Source organism: Haliotis rubra, unplaced genomic scaffold, assembly GCF_003918875.1.
Source record: "Haliotis rubra isolate DU_JTF1 unplaced genomic scaffold, ASM391887v1 Scf31, whole genome shotgun sequence".
NCBI lineage: Eukaryota > Metazoa > Mollusca > Gastropoda > Lepetellida > Haliotidae > Haliotis > Haliotis rubra.
In genome coordinates this window covers 1,017,947-1,040,468 of record NW_025766980.1, presented here as the reverse complement: position 1 = coordinate 1,040,468, position 22,522 = coordinate 1,017,947, and the positions used below count along the sequence as shown (strand labels likewise).

General features: G+C 39.0%; 1 protein-coding gene across 1 annotated transcript; it reads right to left on the bottom strand.

Annotated features, from left to right (window-relative positions):
* Positions 1-3,804: 3,804 nt before the first annotated feature.
* Positions 3,805-4,564, bottom strand: LOC124283131. The gene is made up of 2 exons (XM_046719160.1): positions 4,410-4,564; positions 3,805-4,030 (listed from the first exon to the last, which is right to left on the bottom strand). The coding sequence occupies exons 1-2, from the start codon at positions 4,562-4,564 to the stop codon at positions 3,805-3,807; spliced, it is 381 nt and encodes a 126-aa protein (XP_046575116.1).
* Positions 4,565-22,522: the final 17,958 nt, after the last annotated feature.

Here is a 22,522-nt window from a genome sequence, read left to right as displayed (position 1 = left end):
CCGTTTCTCATACGCCAATGGCCTAATTCGTCGTTTGAGGTCGATTTTGTGCAGTCTACTACTGGATCAATTGATCATGCACTCTTAGGGCATCAGGTTTTATGTGTTTCAATAGGCACCAAATTCTGAACATGGGTCGGTCGGTCGGGGAAAAAAACTAAACTTAATATAGACAAAATTATCTGAATAATGTTCTTGATTCTCATTTATTGTAATTCCTATTACAATTTCTCGCGTTCTTTGTTTGGACTTGTGGCAGCGTCTGATTAAAAGATAAACATTTTACATGACGAAGCGGTACGTTTTAGGTTCGAATTGGCGTTGTTGGAATGAAAACAAACTACAGTTTGTTTTGGGGTGTGTTTTTTTGGGGTCCGCAATAAAATCGGAAGGGTCGGTCTGGCGATGAGAAACACCAAAAATAAAAATGCTGCCCTTATCTTTGATGACGGATGCTCTGCACGGTGTCGACCGTCAAAGGTTTGGGTTTTTTAATTTAGTACCCGTCCCAGAGTGTCTAGCACTATTGCGTGCGGCATGTGCAAACAGAAGGAGGTGATGTGCTTTAAGTTTTACAGACATAAACGCTCCTGCATATGACGTTTGTCTGAAACTCCAATCTGTGTTCCAATACTTGATATTCACATTTATATTTCATGATCCTCTTGATGTTTTCAGAGTACATTGTCAATGCATTAGTAAACAGCAAACGGTTATGACTAAATGTAATCTATTTTTCAATGGTGATTCGCGATGTTCACAAACACATACATGTACTTATGTAATGTATGTAAATAGGGAATACCTGCATTCCATTTTTTAACACCTGCATTCACATTATTCAACACTTGGTTTTACATCTATACTTTCCATCAAAAGTTTAGAATCACTAGTGTAAATATAGCCACTTCCTTTAGGAAACTGTTCTAAACTAAATTTTGCAAAATACTCCATACTGTTTAAAGGTACTGTTTACACATGACGTCTAACGTTTAAAAGATTATTGTTATGAGTTCCATAAATGAAAAAACTCTGTGAAAATTGGCGAATTCTTAACAAAACGTTACACCAAAACACAGCTGATCACATGCACAATATTTGCACATGCTTTTCAGCAATTTGATGCATGATCCTCGTGCAATTCATCTGCATAAGGTTTACAGTTGGTCCCCAAAGTTAGTGGAGAAATCAATCTTCGATGTAACCTCACATATATACATAACATATAGTCAGTGTTATAAGTGAGTCTAAACTTTTGATGGGAAGTATATATTGCAATTATTATTCCAAATTGTCTCAAGGGAACAAACCCTTATGAACATTTAAGCAACTCAAGTAAAATCGCCGTTTAGTTGTCCTAGAAATAGAACTGCAATATTCATCACTGGGAACCTTAACACAAAACGATGAGACACGATTATTAAGCATAATCTTGATTTTACTAATATGAATGCGTGGTCAGTTGCAGCATCGGGAATATAATTTACTTTCCTGAATGTCTTCATGTTCTTTGACTGATCCACCAGAATATGCCATCATACATATTTTACTTGCAATATACTCTATACGAAAGATGACTTTGTCTCCAGGAAATGACGATACTGTGAACAAAATTGAATTTCAGGCATCATGCAAGTGTAAGTGATATATAATTGCGCAACCACAAAACCATGCAATTAACTGATACTTATGTTACAGCTTACTCTGCTGGAAAGTGGAATTTCCCTCAGGAAATGGCGACACTTTAAATAAGGGCATCAATGGATTTCATTTTATAAATCGTTACAATCGCCGTTTTGACCTTTCTGATACTGATTCAGTTAAAGATAACCTATATTCCAAAGGGAGTTGTGTGGATTCCAGATTTTAACAGGTTTCAAGCAAACTGTAAAAGTTGTATGAGGCGACTAAATGTGATGCACAAAGAGCTCATGCTTGGACCAACAGTTAATATTACCCACTGGCACGTACGGTTTTAACCCCCCTGGATGCCGAGTATTTTTCAGGCGCACATTTTCGCTTTCATACGGTTTGAAAAGTGAACGTTGTGCGAGAATTGCGCTCGCGTGGTCCTGGATCTACGTACGGATATTACACAGGATTGTAGAATATTAAATTTCCTTTCCGTTGGTATAAATATAAGTGCAACTACCTCGGCGGTTTGAGAAATAGCTCTTGCTGAATGTTGTCCAAATTTTTGTTATGCGTTAAAAAAACAATAAATGTCTCCGCTTTTTATCGCGCACTGATAAAAGCACTGTGCTATTTTTTTTTAATTTGGCATCATTACGGAAAGTGTGAGCGACGAAAATACAGCCTGATATCTGAACGACATAAGTGTATATGAATTGGGTTTATATGCTGATGCATAACGTTATACGCTCAACATTAAAAATGACTCGCAATAATGTCAAAAATGGATGTTCTTCTATGACATCAAACGACGACAGAGAGGTCATACACGTATAATGATAAGGGGACATAACTCCGTCATGCTTAAGACTAGGTCAATGTAACTCAAATCACATTGAGAGAATTTGTTGTGGATACGGACGCTTTATTTTCGGTATTTTTGGTTCATGGTGAACCAAACTATTTCAATTCAAAGTTTCCCAACTACGCTTTGGTAGTTTCGCAATTTATAAGAAAAGATGACAACGTACTACATGTGAAAGCACGTAATAGCGATTTGGATGGCCCTATCCGACATATAAGTTAATAGTGCACATTTATAATGCGCTCATTTCCACGCTATATAGCTAGCAGCATGCTCAAGGCGCAACAATCAAAACGTACATAGGAAGGGATGATGCCAATGTTAGTATGATTCATAGAACTGGCGGAAAAGGTTTTGAGACTCGCCTTGAATGAATCAAACGTTGGACAAAGTTTAAGATCTTGGGGAAGAAAGTTCCACATGTAGGGGGCATAATGTTCCAAAGATCTCTGACCAAGGGACCTGAGTTTGTATTGTGGCACTGTCAGCAGGTTCTGGTGTTGAGATCTTAGTTCCCATGCTGGGGCATAGGTTGGTATCAGCTCTGATATGTATGGAGGAGATTGCTTGTGCAGAGATTTATATTTCAGACAGAGAATTTTGAACTGGATCCTTGCTCTTATTGGAAGCCAGTAGATATTTCTAAGAACAGGAGTGATGTGGGATTTCTTGGAGGTGAGAGTCACGATTCGTGCTGTCGTATTTTGCACCTTTTGAAGTTTGTCGAGGAGGACATCAGGGAGTCCTACATAGAGGCTGTTACAGTAGTCAAGTCTACTCAGAATCAGGCATCTAGCTAGACAATTAACAGCTTCCACGGTGATCAAGGGACGAATATTCCCAATCACTTGGAGATTCCAGTAGCAAGTCTTACAGACGTTATAATCTGAGCTTCCATGGAAAGCGTTGGGTCCAGCAGGACACCAAGATCTTTGACAGTCTTTGCTATCTGAACTTCCGTGTCTGAAACATTACTGGTGTTTATGTCCACCTTTTGGAGCTGCTGCTTGGTTCCGAAAAGGATCGCGTCAGTTTTATCGCTGTTCAATTTGAGTTTGTTTGAAATCCAAGATTTCAAGGACTTGGTGCAATCGGCTATATCACGGAGAGCTTCAGATGAGTTCTGAGGACGAAATATTGGTTGTACAAGTGACAGTCATCAGCATAGGAGTGATGAAGGAGACGGTGCTGTGAGATGATGCTTGAAGTACTGCCACAGTAGAGGACGCATAGCACTGGACCTAGAACAGATCCTTGCGGGACACCATACTGCAAGTTAACAGTGGATGACTTACAAGTTGTGATCTTCAATGAATGTATGAAGATATCCACCGCAGAGCTGTCCCGTCGATACCATACTGATGCCGGAGTCTGTCTAGAAGGTTGTGATCGATCGTATCGAAAGCTGAAGACAAGTCCAGTAGCACAAGGGCTGCAATGTTGCCATGATCAACTGCACGGCGAATGTCATTGATGACTCTTAGCAAGGCTGTTTCAGTACTATGGAACTTGCGGTAGGCTGACTGGAACTTTCTAGAAGAGAATTATTTGCAAGGTGACATTTGAGACGAATATGAAAAGCCTTTTCAATGATTTTAGACAGGAATGCCAGGTTTAAGACGGGTCTGAAGTTTTTCAAGTTTGATGTATCCAGGTTGCCCTTCTTGAGGAGAGACTTGACAAGAGCAGTTCTGAAAATCTCAGGAAATGATCCACATTCAAGACTCTTGTTCACGATGCTTGTGATACATGGAAGAAGTACATCCAAATGCTTAAGAACAATCTTGGTTGGCCCCGGGGCCCCGGCACAGGTAGTGGGCTTTGATGAACTAATAACCTCACGTATCTCTGCGTTCGTGAATAAAGCGAGATCAGTCAGGGGATGCACACTGTACTGATATCGCTGTTATACATGACGTCTGGGGACACTGTGATATCATCATAGAGCTTTTGTCGTATCATGTCGACTTTGTCAAGGAAGAAGTTATTGAAGGAGTCAGCAAGAGCCTTATTAGATGTAGAAGGTGGAAGTTTGGGTTCAGTCTTCTTGCCTTGTAGTTTGTTCATGAAGGTAAATGATCTTTGGGGTTTTCATGGATATTGGAGAGCTGCTGGAGGCAGTTGTCCTTCTTGCAGTTATGAATAACAGTTGTGGTGGCATTCCGAGCTTGCTTATAAAGGTGACGGTCTATTTCGAGATGATTTTTCCGCCATATGCGCTCGGCTAATCGACGTGCGACCTTGGCTTCCTGAACATGTTGAGAGTACCAGGGTGTATTTGTACGCACTCGGACCTTTCTCACCACAGGTGGTGCATGCTTATCGAGAAGTGTGGAGAGGGTGTCATGATAGAGTTTAGCATGATCAATCACATCAGGTGGGGGGTCACATAGCAATGCGGACTCTATCAGATCCAGTTGAAACTCATTGTGATCTATATTTCTGAGGTTTCGACATGTCACGGTTTCCTCTTTCTTCAAAGGTCTACTTGCGTTTAATGTAACGAAAACTAAAACGTGGTCAGACATTTGTCTGTCTTCAACAGAGACATTGTTTATGGTTCCATTGTCCTCGTGAGATATAATCCAGTCGAGGATATTTCCAGATTTGTGTTGGTACAGATACATGTTGACTGAGTCCAAAAGAACAAAGGAGATTGACAAAGTTCTTTACAAAAGGCTTTTCATCATCATTAAACTGAACATTGCAGTCACTAAAAAATAAAGTTTTCTTACCGGGATGAGATGCAAATAGATTAGACTTTTCATCATAGAACTGAGTGTTTGAAAGTCGATTTTTCCGTGATGGTGGAGGCTAATAGATACAAACCACCCTGAACACATGCTTGTCCGCTGTGACACAAACACCCAACTTTTCAAACGATTTTGGAGATTCGTTTGTTCTTGACTGGTGGAGGGTGATTGTAAGAGAGTTCCTGTATATAATGGCTATACCTCCGCCACACGAATTCAAGCGAGGTGAGTTGAGACAAGAAAAAGAAGGTGGGGTCATTTCATCTCCATGATTATGTAGCCACGACTCTGTTATAAGAAGAATATCCAAATCCATGTCAGTGATGCGATCCATAATATCCGTTGCCTTGTTTCTTGCAGATTGAGCGTTCCAGACACAAGCTCTGAGATTGGATAAACTTGTTTTGGTTGAAATATACTTCAGATTGTTAAAATTAACTCCATTGAAAGTTTTGATCTTGTCATGAACTTTTCTGCCACCTCTTTTGCTTCTCTTTGTTTTTCTTCTGATAGACAAACCTTGATTGCGTAACGTCTCTAAAAGTGCTGAGTTTGTTAAACAGTAGGAACAGTCCAGATAATTCATTGATGAACAACAGCTTCTAAAGCAATCACGAGACAATAGATTGTCCCTGGTGTAGGAAGCAGTAGGTTAATAATCCATTATTGAGGCCACAGGGTTGGCTTGGGTGCTGAGTGGTCTGAGGACACTACACCTTTTGAAAATGATGCAAAATGCAACACAAACTGTCCAATAAGTCCACATTTGGGAAAGATAACCATATGAAACTTCACAACTGCATTCCTTGATACCTTGGACACACGCAGCACAATTTTTAAACTTGTCGCTTGGTCATAAATGGCAAGAAAAGTCAAATTTGTGAGGAGCAAGTAGAGTGCTGCTACCTAGCGCAACTGCTTACCCATTAGAAGTTAGTTCTTAGATTCCCATATTCTCCTGTTTGTGTAGATGTATTTTGACTAATTTTGCATCGTTATTACCAGAGTACTAGCCATATCTTCAAATGTAATGAAATTGCTGAAAATAATACAACATTGTAGTTGACGTCATTGCTTGTTCTATGCATTTTGCGACGTCGAAAAAGACGACATTGGTATGCTGATTAGTATATATATACTGAACAGTATATATAAATATATATATATCACATGGATAAATAAAAACAGAATGCCTTTTCCTCTTACATGTTTCGTTCTTTACTCTTCAGGAGATTGACAATCTCCCTGAAGAGTAAAGAACGAAACATGTTGCAGAGGAGAAAAAGGCATTCTGTTTTTATTTATCTATGTGATATTTATGACTGAACACCTGTACTATTTTGGACACATCACATGACAACAACAAAATGCATGCACAACACACACGAAAAGCACAAATTGCATGCGTAAAACATGCTGATTAGGGGTATAAATGACCGTCGGCAAAAACGTTCTCATTTTAGCTGTACCTCCGCAAGTAAAGTTTATTTTGCAATGCCAAGATTGTCACCAGAGGAACGAGAACGGGCGTTGGGCATGTTGCAGGTTGGCACATCAAGCAGGATTATTGACAGACGATTTGGTTGCAATCATTCCACCATCATAAGACTTGCCAACAGGTACCAACAAACAGGAACCACCAAGGACCGCCAACGTCCTGGCCAGGCACGTGTTACCACCCCTCGCCTAGATCGAGACATTGTTCGGCGCCATATTCGGGATCGTACGTTGCCGGCTGCCAGAACCGCCAACACTATCCAAGGCCGACGTGGTTTGATCAGTGCTTCCACCGTCCGACGCCGTCTCCGTGCGGCAGGATTACGGTGTCGACACCCTTATGTTGGACCCATCCTGATTGATAGACATCGCCGTGAACGCCGACGATGGGCTGAACAGCATCGTTTGTGGTTGTTACGACGTTGGCATGGTGTTGTGTTCTCCGACGAGTCACGTTTTCACTTGCGAAATGCTGACGGGCGTCTATGGGTATGGCGTCGACGGGGAGAACGTTACCATCAGGACTGTGTTGTGCAAACAGATCGGTTGGGTGGAGTCAGCATTATAGTGTGGGGAGGGATCAGTTATCATCACAAAACCGCTCTGGTAGTTTGTCGTGGCAGAGTGAATGCCCTTTACTACCGTGACACAATTCTTCAGAACAACGTCGTACCTTCTTTAACCAACATCAAGATCTGCACACATGCCATCAGGACAATGCCTGAGCGCACACCGCACGAGTTGCAACACAGTTTCTGGCAAACAACAGCATTCCTCTACTTCCATGGCCTGCATTGTCACCAGATTTGTCTCCCATTGAACACTTGTGGGATTACATCGGACAACGCCTCTCACGTCGCCCACAGATCAACAACCTTGGGGAACTTGAGAATGCCTTGCAACAAGAGTGGAATGCATTGCCTCAAAACATTATTCAGAGACTTATCAGTTCAATGAGGAGACGTTGCACAGCTTGTGTTGCTGCTAACGGTAGTCATACACGTTACTGACTTTCCAATTTGATTCCATCTTTCTTTCATGGTCAGCTGAATTAAAACTTCACTGTTTTGCTGGATTGGTTCTTGTTTCTTTTCTTTACCAATCATTGGACTACAATAGTATGTAAACTTTACACCGATTGCACTTGGAAATCCAAACTAATACAGGTGGTGTGTCATCAATGATGTTCAGTGTGTGTGTGTGTATATATATATATATATATATATATATATATATATATATCACTTACAAGCCGAAACATGAATCTCATTAACCTATTCAGACAATGACCTACTTTTCAGACGATCCGAATTTTCTCATGTGAAAGTGAAAACAGACATCACAAACAACTATGGTTACACTGAATGCCAATTCTTGTTTTATATGAAAATGGTATTTACAAATGAATTTTAATTTTAAACTTTAATAAGATCGTATTTCTATATTTTATGGCGAGGTGTAGGCGGCATGACCTTAACTAAGACGTCACAGACTGCCCCTGTTTGATGAGGCCGTAAAATGATTCACAATGCATCTAGCTCACTGGTTACACCTGTTGTTGGTATTCTGTGCTGATTCAGTGTAGTTCCGTAACGCAAAATGTGATTGATATAATATCAATTCCGTACCAGACGCTTTTCTAGCGGCAGAGCCTCGTTTTGAGATTTCCAGGTTTCCGTTTGTCAGAGTTCGCTGTACGAGATAGCACACTGCACGACGTGTTTGCAAGGTTTAGAAGGAGCGTAGTGTTGCAATATACAAGTGCTTAGATGTATCAGATAATACTGATTAATATTTATGTATCCAGTTAAATGAATTGGTCTCAAAATTATGGACTGGTTATTGTACTAAGTTTTGCAATAGGACGGAACCAAGTCAACAGGAAACGAGACAGTTGTGTAATCAATGTTTTGACTTGTTCCCATTCAGTGTATAAAAGGTCTCGGCTTCTATATCAGATTTAACACTCTTTAGACAAAACATAAAATGACTGATTTTTAAATAGTGTCATGAATATATAAACAATTAGACGGTTTGATTGTGTATCTTATTGTGAGCAACACGCGCACCTGTCTGGTATCAATTGAACGTAAATGAAAATTCATATTTCACAACACCCGAATATTTTGTTTAGGATAAGAATTTTCTTTGTTTATTATTATGTAGCTATTTCTTTTCATAAGTATGCAATGAAAGATGCTAAAAGATAGCTTTTTATATATGGAACTATATATTAGAATATGGATGTAAATTTGTCCAAATTAAGACATGACAATTTTCGTATAAATATGGTTAGAGTTTGATATCCTGTCATCACAATATTTTTTAATCGAATATGAATTGATTATATTATCGAAAACAATTATAGTGAATCATAAAACGATTCCGACAAACGCGCACCTGGCCAATCAATATACATCATTGTTTTATCTATAAAACGACACAAAAAATATGCAATGAACAAGACAATTCCTTTAGATATCTGTGCATATACATTTCATAACATATATACATCATTTTCATTAATATTATCAGTTTTACTTATAAGGTTGAATTAAATCGCCCTTCATTAACGTGTTCATATGAAACTGCAATAGTAGTTCAAATGCATTGAATATTGTACATCATAGGAACTAAAGTAGTTGCAGTTATGGCTACGTTTGATCTTCTAACACTTGTGTAAAGGTTTAGAATATGGTGCACTGCACACAGTGTGTCAATTTCTTATGTACATATTATTCAAACAATCAAAAACTTTCAAAGAATAAAACACCGTAAACCCTATATGCACGTATGATATTGAACAAGGCCAAAATGTAGATACTGAAGTCAGTTTCATGAAAAATATCTACACGCAAAATATACATGATAATACTGACAGTGTAATCGGAAGGATTGGGCGATTGTGTTTACTCTTGTTCAACCGACCTTCACCTCAAAGAAATTGCCTAATATGTACAACAATGTTGACGCATCACTACCGATGACCGATTTCTTACAAAATGGCGGCTTTGCTGACAAGGGTACAGAGGGTTTTGCGAGGATTCAGGGATCGTTTGTACATAAATATGAGATGTAAGTAATCAAATGATTCTGACTATCTGTGAATTGCTATATGTTTTTTATCGTTTTCATTATAAGTAAGAGAAGAAGCCAGAAATGCAGATAATTACCGTTGTCGTTCTGCGTGATTTTGCGTCAGTCATGGCGTCACCTTACACGGAAACTTTGATAATTTCTTATGAATTATATAACCATTCCATTGTATCTATTGATAATTTCCTATTTCTTACTACGATACTCTTTCTATGCATATTCCAAAGGTATTGAGCCATTACAAGCAATGAATAGACGGATGAATGTTTGAAAATTTCAGAAAATGCTACGCAGTGTAAAATTGGAATTTTCTTTGTTTACATTTCAAACAAGCGCAGTCTTTTGAGCACAGCGTTCGTTTTCACACACAATATGTTTCGTCTCATTTTATCTTGACATTTGGTATTGGTTACAAAGACCAGTTGCAATTTGATTCTAAAATATATGGGAATTCAGTGGTGCATTTTCGAAGCTGAATATGAAATATACGTGATGTAATAGGCGTCTCAATACCGGCCTTCGCGAAACGTGATTTTGTAAACACTATCCAATATGGCGGAAAGCGCTCTACGGCGTTCGTGTAAGTGTATTTTCGAAAACATCCCAACCGATTCTAGATTCATCGGCAACGTTTCAGAATTATCATTAGCTATGTCATGTAAAACTGATACCAGTGATCATGAATATGTTATTTTTGAAATTCAATGCTCCCAGTAATTATCACATTTTCACATTTCAAAACATACAGCAAATAACGCTGTGAATCGCGATTTCGTACTGTGTCAAAAATGGCGACATTTTCGATGAAGCCTATTTTGAAAGGTCATTTTCAGCACTTGAGCTTTGTCTAAAATAATAGTAGGTGGTATCAAGAAACGGCAACTTTCCCGCAGAATTCGAAACTGTGAAGTGTATTTGTGTGCGTGGGATATTTTGATTTTTATTGGACTTCAAATTGAGGGTTGAAGGGGAAGGACATATATGTCCCTGTGGCACCCAGGGGGTTAATGCCATCTGTATGAGTGGCTATAGCTACAGGCAGAGCAGAATGATCCATTCATGCTGCCGTGTCACTATGTTGCCTTTGAAACCTTACTGATTCTGGTTTGGAATAGATTCGATATATCTACACTTGGCGATGGAACACGTAACATGGATCGACAGGTTTGTGAAATTTAAACATACTGTGATCAGATAACTGTAATGTTGGACCGTCATGAATAGGACCAGTTATGATCAGACTATGGTTATTTCTATAACTATTGTCGACAAGAATTTAGGTTTTAAAAAGGTAAGTATGAACTTGGATATGCGGAATTCCTCTTGGGTCAATAACTTAACGTACCTCCAAGCAAGTCTTTCGAAGAAATTCCTATCAATGGTAAGAACCAACGCGACATTTCAACTTCCAACGTGTATGTAACGTAAAAACAATGTCAATCGCACAAGAACAGCCGTATTAGACAACAGTTAAACCTTCTTACGCATTAATTACAGACAACCGAGATATAGTTTCTCTTACTCCAGACATTAATCACTCATACGATAGGCACAAAGATGGCTTTTCACAAACTCTCTATTCAAACCCGTCACCTCACGGGAATGGAGTCCTTGGAACGTCGAGATAGGCAAGAAGATTGATACACAAAAGAAAGAGTTTCATACGTTTATGGGGTATGTGTTTTCATTACTGATGGAAACTACTCATACAAGATGATCAATTAATGTCGGGCATAGTGACAGTTGAAAGCTCCATGTTTGTTTTTACAAGAAGAAAAAAACATACCTAATTTTCCTCGACTCAACTATTTATACATGCTATACGTGAATGCGTGTATACGTTACAGATATTTAACAGACAAAACAACTATACATGTATGGGGCTCATATGTTTGATATCCGTTTTGCTGTGTCTGTGCAAATGCTTTGTGTCGACTTCTTACATCTGTAAAGATATGCAATTATGACTGACTGACTGAGTTTAGTTTTACGCCGCATTTAGCAATATTCCAGCAATATCACGGCGGGGAACACCAGAAATGGGCTTAACACATTGTGCCCATGTGGGGAATCGAACCCGGGTCTTCGGCGTGACGAGCCAACGCTTTAACCACTAGGCTACCCCACCGCCCCATGCAATTATGACAATAGTTAGCGAAAAGGATATCTCAGAACTGAGCTGGTAATTAATAGGGCAACATGTATACGAACTTGGATTGCATCAGATTACAACTGGTCGATGGACCTGGGTCACCGTGACATTGGGAAACTATATGGGTACATGTACATATGCAATTGTGTTTCATTTATTTCCTTTTAACATCTGAAATCTGCAATGGGGATCATAATACAGACCACGAGGATTATGACATTTGCAGATTTTACAGCACATGCAATGCAGCTGATGCAGTTCCTACTGCGTTTTATAACAGTTGACAAAGTACACAAAAGATATTTTTTTAACCAGACCTTGATATATACAATTACAAACAATACATGTGATATTTTGTTTATGGGTTATATATTTTCAACAAAGTTTTATGATTGAATATGGATTTAGAATAAGAAGCGGTTTTCATGATCTACACGTAGATGTGGTGGTAGCAAAATTCTAAACTTACAGTGACATGTGTCAGTGTGTTACTTTACATTTCAATGAAACAATTCATACCAAAACTTGTTTTGATGTTGCTTTTATCTCAATCAAATGATTTTGAAATGCTGTGAAGTGAAAAACGGCTAGGTGCAGTTGGCATGTTCCAAGCTGGAACAACACAGAGCATTGTGACACGAGCTCTTAACGTTTCATAGTCAGTAGTAGCAGATTGAGATCACGATATCGACAGACAAATAACGTTGAGCAGAACGTCTGTGCTATGAAACCGTGATCAAATGCCTCTCAAAGATGGAGATGAGTTTCACAGAGCTACGGGTGTTTGTGTGAGTGGGCAGGCGATTTGTGATCGGCAACACAAATGGAACCCTGCATGCCCGACGTCCACGTGTTATCCTGACCAGTCATTTTAATGGTGTCAGTTGCAGCGTTGTAACAATCGTCGTTCGGCAAACGCTATGTTTTCGGATGAAACGAGTCTTACTCCGGATTTCTTTTACAAATGTAACAAACTGCCGTAGCTGGAATCATGCCATTAACGTTAGACAGAACGATAATTTTGGGGTGGCTCAATAATGGGATCACTGTGACTGGTGGAAGACCTTTTTATAATTCACATGGGTGTTGCGACACATCTGAATTCATTCCGCACAATATCATGGTTACACTGGCTGAGGGTGATAGGCTCTGAAAACGACAATATCTCCATCCAGAAATAATCATATTGCCAGCGAAATGGAGACTGATGCACGACGTACGTATCAGTGACATATAATGTATAGTCAGTGATTTGACAGCTCCAGTTTAAGAAAGCCAAGAGATTAGGGCACGTCGACCCGTCTCGCATAAGTCACCGTGTCGCAATTAATGGCCATGGTGTCAGTCGCTGGATTGTCTGGTTCAGATTTCAGTATTTACAGAACTCCGTCATAGAGCTGGAATTTTGCTGCGGACGGCGTCAAACAATTAACTCCCAAAAGACATAGCGTGAACATGACCTTGCCCTTGGAGTCCAGGTAGATTTGGACAGATTACCTCAGTTTGTTTAGTTATTTGTTAGTCTGCCTCGTTGAGTGAATGACAGCTGGACAAACCATTACGCACTTCTTATCGGAATAAGGCAGTTTGTTATAAATCCCATTGTATGCCATTCGTCTTTGAAGATCGTTGGCGGTCGTAACATTTACGGCCTTAATGTGTTCCTAAATTGGTTCCATTACAACTGTTACCAGAAACTTATCTCTCAAGTAATAGTTTTTAATATATTTGACGTTCAGGTTATAATACAAACGTTATGGTCATAAAGTGGTGGCATTGGGACTTTCTTCTGACTTTGTAGAAACCAGTGCGTTTCGTTAAACAACAACTCGTTTATCAGCTTAACACTGTACTGAATAATTCGCACTCCATCGTGGATCATGAGGGCATGAATTTGTCTGAAAACCCCCCATTAATTCACGTCAACTGAGTAACCGTTCACACATTGAATTATATGACATCTGATTAGATTAGTTACGCCCGCTTAGATTTCATTTGGACTATAATTGGTAGGATGAGAGGTCGTTCTGCTGACAGGAGGCACAGCCCCCCGAAAACTGATTGGTTGTTCCAAGAATTGTTCAGACTTCTTTTGACCTTTTAGTGTACATTGAATTTCTTATTCTTACTACCATTTAACCAACCTTATTGAAAAACCGGAGCAGTATTTTCATATGTAACTAGAAACTGATAGGTTATGGTCCGGAAGCGTTTTGATACAACCCCTAAATGTTGACATCCTAAGCTGAAAGTGCTTCTCACCCTTGAGGCTGCTCCTGCAACAGTACTACTGTTAGTTTACACTTCACACTGAAAATCAAAACAAAATGATGATAGTTTGCTAAGTGACTGTTTGATTTTGGAGGCAAACGCTATGAAACTTTTTCCAGAGTTGGTCTGATGTTTTCATTACATTCTGCGTTGAAACGAATGTCTGATCATGAACCGATTTGGAGTTAGATTGTGATTCATAGATAGTTTCTTACGGACCCATTCCCGGTAAACTATTTAGTTTCCACTTGGGTACCTTTACCTAAGGATTTCTGGTTAACCTTTAGAAATCAACACGTAACGTAACACAATAGCTGTATTGCAAACACAGCTTTTCAGAATAAATATAATCGAACTAGCAAAATTAATAATGTAAAATGCCTTAAGTACACAAGAAATCCTGCCATTATTGACAATTTATACCCTAGACAGAATTTATCACCAAAGGAGAACTCTAATATTAATTTGATATTTGATGTATTATACAGAATATTGGATTTAATCTGAGTTATTATTAACGCCACAGAAGTAAGGTCACTAAGCTCATTAATCTTTACAAAGGTGCTCTTTAATCTTAATAAGTTTGTAATTCTCGGATAAGAGAGTAATCATTAACTCCCGCTGGCAAGGACCACAACTACTGCCACAGTCATCAGTAGTTGTGGCAGTTGACTGAAAGAAATCTCATTTTCATCAAACGAATCCTATAGCAAAGTTTACGATGTACATTATTATCATAGACGAAATATGAACATCGATCGTTTTCGCAGAATGTAAAACAGTGTTCGTACTTCCTGTCACATCAGGTGTTCTTGAAGGAACGTAATATGTCAGCACTGCCTCACGCCATCTTACCTGTGCCTACATGAAATCTATACTTGATAAATAGTCACATCCGAAGCAATATTATGTGAAATATCTATGTAAGTTGGCTGTACATTTCTAAGAGGTATAATATATAACTGGAGACATATGCATCAATCGAGACTTTCCCAGCTCTACGGGAGGTATTCATGATGAAGGAGTTGTTTTAAGTCTTTAAATACTTACTGCTCATATCACCTAGTGAACTTGCACAGAATTGATCAAATGTAGGATTATATTTTGCCACCTTTTAACAGATTATCGTAATCACTTTCTCAAGTTTGATCAAAGGTCTAATGTCAAGGTGGTTTATTTCATCCTATTCTTCCTAAAGGGCAGTTTCAAGTTCGGTGGGGGTCGTAGGTGGTTGTTAACGATGACGTACGAGCTGTAAGGATTACCCAGGCATGTCCGATGGGTGACAGCATGGACTGAGTGCTGACCATGTGAAAGTGGATAGGTTCCTCTGTTCAGGTACTCAGTAACAATACGAACCCTGTCTACACTTGCGTTGTCACCCTGACATACAAAACGACGTCCATGTCAGCTCCAAACTCTTGTCACGGTAAGGGTGTTTTGCTAGTCTCTATTGCGCATGTTAAGAAGGTCAAAAGTAAACCTTATTTCAAACGAAAACATAACATTTGCCCAATGACAATTGCCCCAGCGCTGCCGTTCTTGACACCAACCAGTGATTTGACATAGAGATGGTACATTTTGCATAACGGTTACTGTTGCACGGAAAGCAAATGGTTAAAATATAGCACGTCAGAGAGTATGTCCAACATGCTTAAGTGATTTAGTGTTTGATAAAAGTTCAAAAGTGAGGTGACATCGCGTGGAGCGTCAGGTCATTATTGTAGCGAGTGAGTGAGTGGGTGAGTGATTTGAGTTTTGCGCCGCTTTTAGCAATATTCCAGCAATATCACGGCGGGGGACACCAGAATTGGGGTTCACACATTGTACCCATGTGGGGAATGGAACCCCGTGACGAGCGAACGCTTTAACCACTATGGTACCCCACCGCCCCTATTGTAGCGAAGACATACATGCCCGTGTGTTTGTGTGAGTGGCTGCTTGCAAGAGTCCGTTTGTCCCTGATACCTCACTAAAATAGTATGTTCCAGTGCAAGATCAAAGTATTTCGAGTCGGCCAGGCCTTGTTGTATCACCTTAATGCCGAGCGCTAGGAAGAGTAAAAGGCTGAATTTCCTTCGTTAACCATCATTAAGATGGAAAAGGGTCTAGAACGTGTCTGCCTGTGATGACGCATAGTCAGACCCAATGTACATTTACGTTTGGTGGTATTGATGTCAGTTGTCTCGGCGCAGACGTGAGGATGTTAAAACGCTGCATGTGCAGCATTTGCAGAAGTGTTGTTATTTTAGAGACCCATGAACCTCCGGCTCAGAAATGGTCTTCAGCAACCGACGCATGTCGTAGGAGGCGACTAACAGGATCCGATGGTCTGGCTCGCTGACATGGTTGATACATGTCCTTGTTTCCCAATTGCGTTGATCGATGCTCATGGTGCCAGGCACCAGTTCTTCTGTTCAGGACTAGCTTATTTATAGCACACTCAGCAATGTTCCAGCAATATAAGGGCAGTCTGTAGTACTAGTTTAGACCAGACAATCAAGTGTCTTACCTTACCTCTCTATCCCGTTAGTCGCCTTCTCCAACGAGCACGGGTTGCTGAAGACCATTTGTAACCCGGATCTTGTCTGTTATAGACCGCCGTTATCTGGCTGAAATATAGCTGATAGAAGCGACAAAACACTGTCCATAGTCATAAGAAATCCCGTGTATGTGTAAGTTCCAGCACTAATGTCGTTGTAAGATGTTGTTTGTAAACAATCAAGTCTGGACCAGACAGTCCAGTGATTGTCACCATGCGATACGATGACAGAGCATGTGTTTATGAATCACTATGAAATCGTGATGATACCAGGTGTTCGCGAAAAGGTGACCGTGTCCTGTCCCACCGGTGGCACCCGTCATAAAAATATGCTAAGGCTAGTCAATTGTTCACATTAAACACTTCAGGAACGTACGATACAAGTCAAAGCAGGGAATTGCATCAGACATATTTTTTGTCACTGAAGCACCAAATTTGGATGGTTTTACGACAAACAAAACTAGATGTACTTTTGCCATGTTTTCACTCTTGTTGGTAGATATATTTTGTTGACAGCATTCACTTTTGCTGCTAGCTGGGTTTAAGGTTTCAACTGACAAGAGGGTGAACTATAACAAATGGTATTTAATCTAGAAGGTTGCGACAATGGAACTGACAAGTGAAGAAAGTCGACAGATCTTCCTGATAATCATTATTAAAGATCGTGAACGATGACGTCAATGGCATTTAAAGGTCAGCAAAACAAGAGAACATATAGATGACGTGCCATGATTCCCGTTGAAACATCCATCTCTTTCTGTCAGAATAATACAAACATTGGGCTGTGATCTCGCAGCTGAAGCAGAAACTAACAAGGTTATGTCGTGGTGCATTCTCGTTCGTACAATTTATGAATTGACGATGAGGAACTCAAGTCTGCCTGACAATGGGAACAACTCCATATCTGTTACTGCTTATACAGGTATAGGTGTATAGAGTGGTTTTGAAGGGGTGTATGAGCATTAAGGGATTGGTTTTGTGGCAGCATTTTCTGAGTTTACCAATATGTGGCAGCGTTATTATTCGTTTGTAAAATGTCATGAAGAAATGTGATATGATTTCCTTTTCGTGGTATGTCACAACCTTAAAAAAGGGTTACCTTCTTACCTATCTTCCGTCAGAAATCCCCATTTTCGAGAACACAGGCTTTACTTATAAGATCCGGGGCCTTTACGAACTGACTACTTGCCATCGACGGTTCCCAACATTGGTTCCTTGAGTGTTGAAGAAAGTAGATTTGTTATCTGTACGGAAATGTTATATTATTGATGCCAAGCTATAAGTGTGAAACAAAGAAATTTAATGTAGAGTACACACATACGTCCGAACGCAGGCACAATCTCACAACGTACAAGTCAAATACAGTGGTATCGCTATGACAGTGCTGAAAGTGCACATTAAAAAGAATAATTATAATACAAGGGCAGTGTATTTTAGCAATGAACACATTGATGGTAATATTCACCTCTCACTAACTGTGTAATCCAACTTGTCAGAAAGGACTGAGCAGGGAGTGTCCAGGCTACGATCATCACATACAATACTGGCACGAAAGGTAATGTGAGATAAGAGAGAGAGAGAGTCAGTCGCAAATATAAATGAGCGAAAGTAGAAAAATTATTACATGATACTGAATTGATAATCCTGCTAGTGATATTACATTGACCATCGTGTTGGAAGATTTCAGTGTCATTGCGTCAGTAGAGCTAAGCAATCTGTCCAATATTTCTCTTTGATAAAAGAACACTTCAAACATAAAGGCAATTAAACAGTGACAAATGTCACGGTTATCGTCATATGGACACTTTAATTTGTTTATCCTTTTATAAAAACTTCATAATTCAATTTTCCTGAACGCACATCGTTTTAATTATTTCACCTGTTTTAGGACATTGCTTACAAGTGACAAGAGAATCTGTCACTTTGTTTTACAAATTATATAATAACAAAGGAAACGTTTTGTTTAGTCGACCTACTCATATTTGTTTAAAGGTAAGAGTCGCTAAACTGACAGTTTATTCGATGATTTACTTGTAATTTTATAATGTAATGTAAGTGTAGCTTTTCCTGTGTTTTTGAATGAGAAAGAGTGGCCCGTGATGCGGACTTGCGACCCTCAGATTTGTCAGAGATCCCAGATTTGCCCTGATCAGTTTCTATGTTCAGAACCAGACCCGAGCTCGTGAATCACTTCAGATTTTCTTCAAAGTGACGCTCGGTCATTCAGTTACAATAACTGTCCAAAACACCACTAAAACCCAACTCATTCCCCCATTCATCAAATAGCGACGTGTTCTTTTCGCATCAAGGGCATTCAGACATATTTATGTATCTATTTCAGAAAGGTTCTTACCTTCATTTAAACATTTGTCATCCTAAATATCGGGTTTCAGAGATCACTTGATATGATTGTCACAAATACATTCTATATGATTATCTGGTTGGGCAGATTATTTTCTGGCCTTCAGGATTAATATGTGCAACTGATGGTTTCGCCTGGTATACAACTGACGCATCCTCCTGTCATTACAGTGACAAAGCTCCCAAAAGTGACAAAATAAGCAAGAGTGATAGATTCCATTTTCCCCACTATCTATTCCCCACGTGAGACATTTGTAGTGTGTCTAGACAGCAAAATTGGTACCAATACGGAACGCTGATAAATTGCTGCTGTTGCCTTTGAAATGACAAAAATGAATTATTTGTGTTTTGTCACACATGATGTCTGGAGGAGATGCATTTAATGCCCGTTTTGAAACTGGTATCTCATTACATATTGGCAGAGCAGGTAACTCTAACGAATAGGTTGATGTGTGCATGTCACTTGTACGATGCTAGGAGATGTATCATATTTCAAGAGGATATTCATGTACTGAAACAAATGTCTTACTATTTCAGTTGTAGCATTGATACACATAACACGGCAGTCGTCATCAGATCATTATTCGTTTAGTTATTATAATGTGGCTGCTCGAACGAGCCTGACAAGGCTTTAGTGACGACACATTCGTTCTATTCTCACAAGTATATTAATAATTCTGAGATGTTATTTTCGTCCCGTGCTTATTTGACTACTGCCTATGCAAAATATGTAAAGCACAGGTCACATATTTAAGATAAGGGTCACATGAACTATACAGCCATTAAGAAACAATAAACATAACGTCTTCGATATAACGTGTGAAGTTACTGAATTATTTCAGCACCATGTCGGTCCCCTGGTCCAACACAACTTATTAAACGCTTTGACTTCTGGTAATGCAGGGCTGAAGAAACATGCACGCAATCGCAACTGTGTTCATGTGACAAGCATTATGTAGCAAAGATATTGTCATGAAACGTGTTATGTTTTCCAACTGTCCAACTGAAATAAGTATTGACTGTGTTTAACTTGTTGAAGTACCGCGGCAAATTCACAATATACATTATGAATATGTACAAACATATACAACATTCCTCGTGTTAATTAGTATGAGGTAAATGAAATGTTTTAAGCCATTATTATGTCATCCAGATAAACCATTTATAAAAAAAGGAAACATCGCTATGTCCACATGGCTAAAGTAATGAGAAGCCATGTGTATATGCAAGAACCATGATTTCCAGGATGATGTCTCAGCTGTGTAAACACACCGATGCTGATAAATTGTCCATGTTATAGGATAGTCAGAAGACCATTGTTCCACACATTAACTTTGAAAATATTTTGAAATATTCTCACATTCTACCCTATTTCGCTGAACTCAATCTTTAATTCAGTGCGTTAGGTGCAAAAGAATATTTGCAAATGAACTGAAGACTATGAGAGCACTGCGAAATAACAGTGTGATTCCAAATTGAAAGAAATTGAAAACAATTCATGCTGGGTAAACCAGCTGTCACTCACATCACTGAACATCATGTTACCAAACTACCAAACTTGCTATCGTGTATTCCCGTTCCCTAACAAATAACCTTCACCACCCTAACATCTACAAAGATATATGCCACCTGTCATTCATTTTTTTCTTTGATTTACTGAATGCTGATCAGAGTTGACTTCCCACATTCAGTAATTCGAACCAGCGCCATCGCGCTGATTAAAACCACTTGACCAGTGTCATTACGACCTTGAATAGTAAAACATGTATCAACTTACCATTTCAATCGTACAAGTCACTGGTTGATGCACATAAAAAGGGGAAATTTCTTTCAGCTCCATATATTTCATTTTATGTTAAGCGATCACTCTTCAAGCTCATGAAATGTAACACGCTCGCGTCAATTCGCAGTGTATTGGTTCATGGTTTTATTACATGATTTATGTTTTAATAATGAGTGTTCTTATTAGAGGCTGTTCTTGTTAGGCTTACGTTAATTGATAAACAATAAAACCACGTGCTGTGACTGAATGTTGTTATTGGATCATGACTTCCTCTTGTTATTTGATAATAGGCTAATTGTAAAGTGATTATAGTGATCTATAGTGTTGATGCTTTATATCACGGAACATGAACATTTAATTATTAATCATGATTCATCACCCTTCGTGTTTCGTGATATAAAGACGAACAGTGTGTTATAACAAAGGTGATGCATTTTTTGAGTTAGCTAATTTCAGTTTGACATTCGAAGTCAAAGTTATAAAATAACATATACTATAACAGTGTCACGGCTTGGAAATCACTGAGATAAAATGCCTGTGAGTCCCCTTTCAGCCAGCAAAAAAACCCAAACACACAGACAAGTCTATAATATTCAATAATGTATTGCATAAACAAAGGTTACAATGAATGATATTGGGTCACAAATCTAAAATATTAACATACCAAAGTCTTGATATTACCAGTAAAAACAGATGCACTGATTGAAGTTTGTTGACAGTTGTTGAAAGTTCAATATAGTCGAAGCCAGAGGAACGGTTGGTCTTGAAACACTGATGTTAACAGGCAGATGAGCGTAAATCCAAAGTAACTTTTGCCGTTTGCTACAGAACGATAGGTGCACTTGAAGCCATTTGATTCAATAGAAACTGGACGATACTCAGAATAATGAGTCTTTAATTCTTATCACTTTTCATGTTGACAGACTGTTAACATATTTTACTGTTTTCCGATAACCAGATAAAAACCAGAACACCTCACTAAATCAAGTTATATGGAAATGCTATAGCACACACATGCATAAGGTACATGACAAAGTGAAATAAATCAGAAAAGGCATAATATGTATTATAGAATTAAGGAAACTGTTAGTGTTACATTGGTAAGCGAACCGATGCATCTATTGCATATCAGCAATAAAGGGTTATGGGAGTAGATTCAACACCACGTACTTAATTGAAGTTCAGTTTATGACTGAAGACCTCTGGTGGCATGTGCCCATGGCTCGCCTATGAATCTCATTAAACAGATAACACAGTTCGTTGAGGGCAAGTATGTGCTAGCATCGTGACCCTCAACATTAAACCGAAGTGCACACATAAACAACCCCCAATGCAATTACACGAGTATTGCCATTAGAGAAATATAAATATGGAAGCGCATAAATTGATTAACCGCAGAGTACTTCTCTACTTTATTCAGATTTTCATGTGCAGACACATAAACAAGTTACAATGTTGTTGTGTCACGCAATAGGAGCCGCAACAGTATACTTGGGCGTCTAACATGTGCAACCGAGGCATCAGAGGTATCCGCCTCGCACAAGATAATATTTTATTGCTTAGCTCTTTC

Excerpts from the sequence above, each read along its gene's own strand:
- LOC124283131 (XM_046719160.1), bottom strand. The coding sequence starts at position 4,564 with ATGAACAAACTACAAGGCAAGAAGACTGAACCCAAACTTCCACCTTCT. Across the intron at positions 4,031-4,409 it reads ACAGTGTCCCCAGACGTCAT|AAAGTTCCAGTCAGCCTACC; the intron begins GTATAACAGCGA and ends ATTCTCTTCTAG.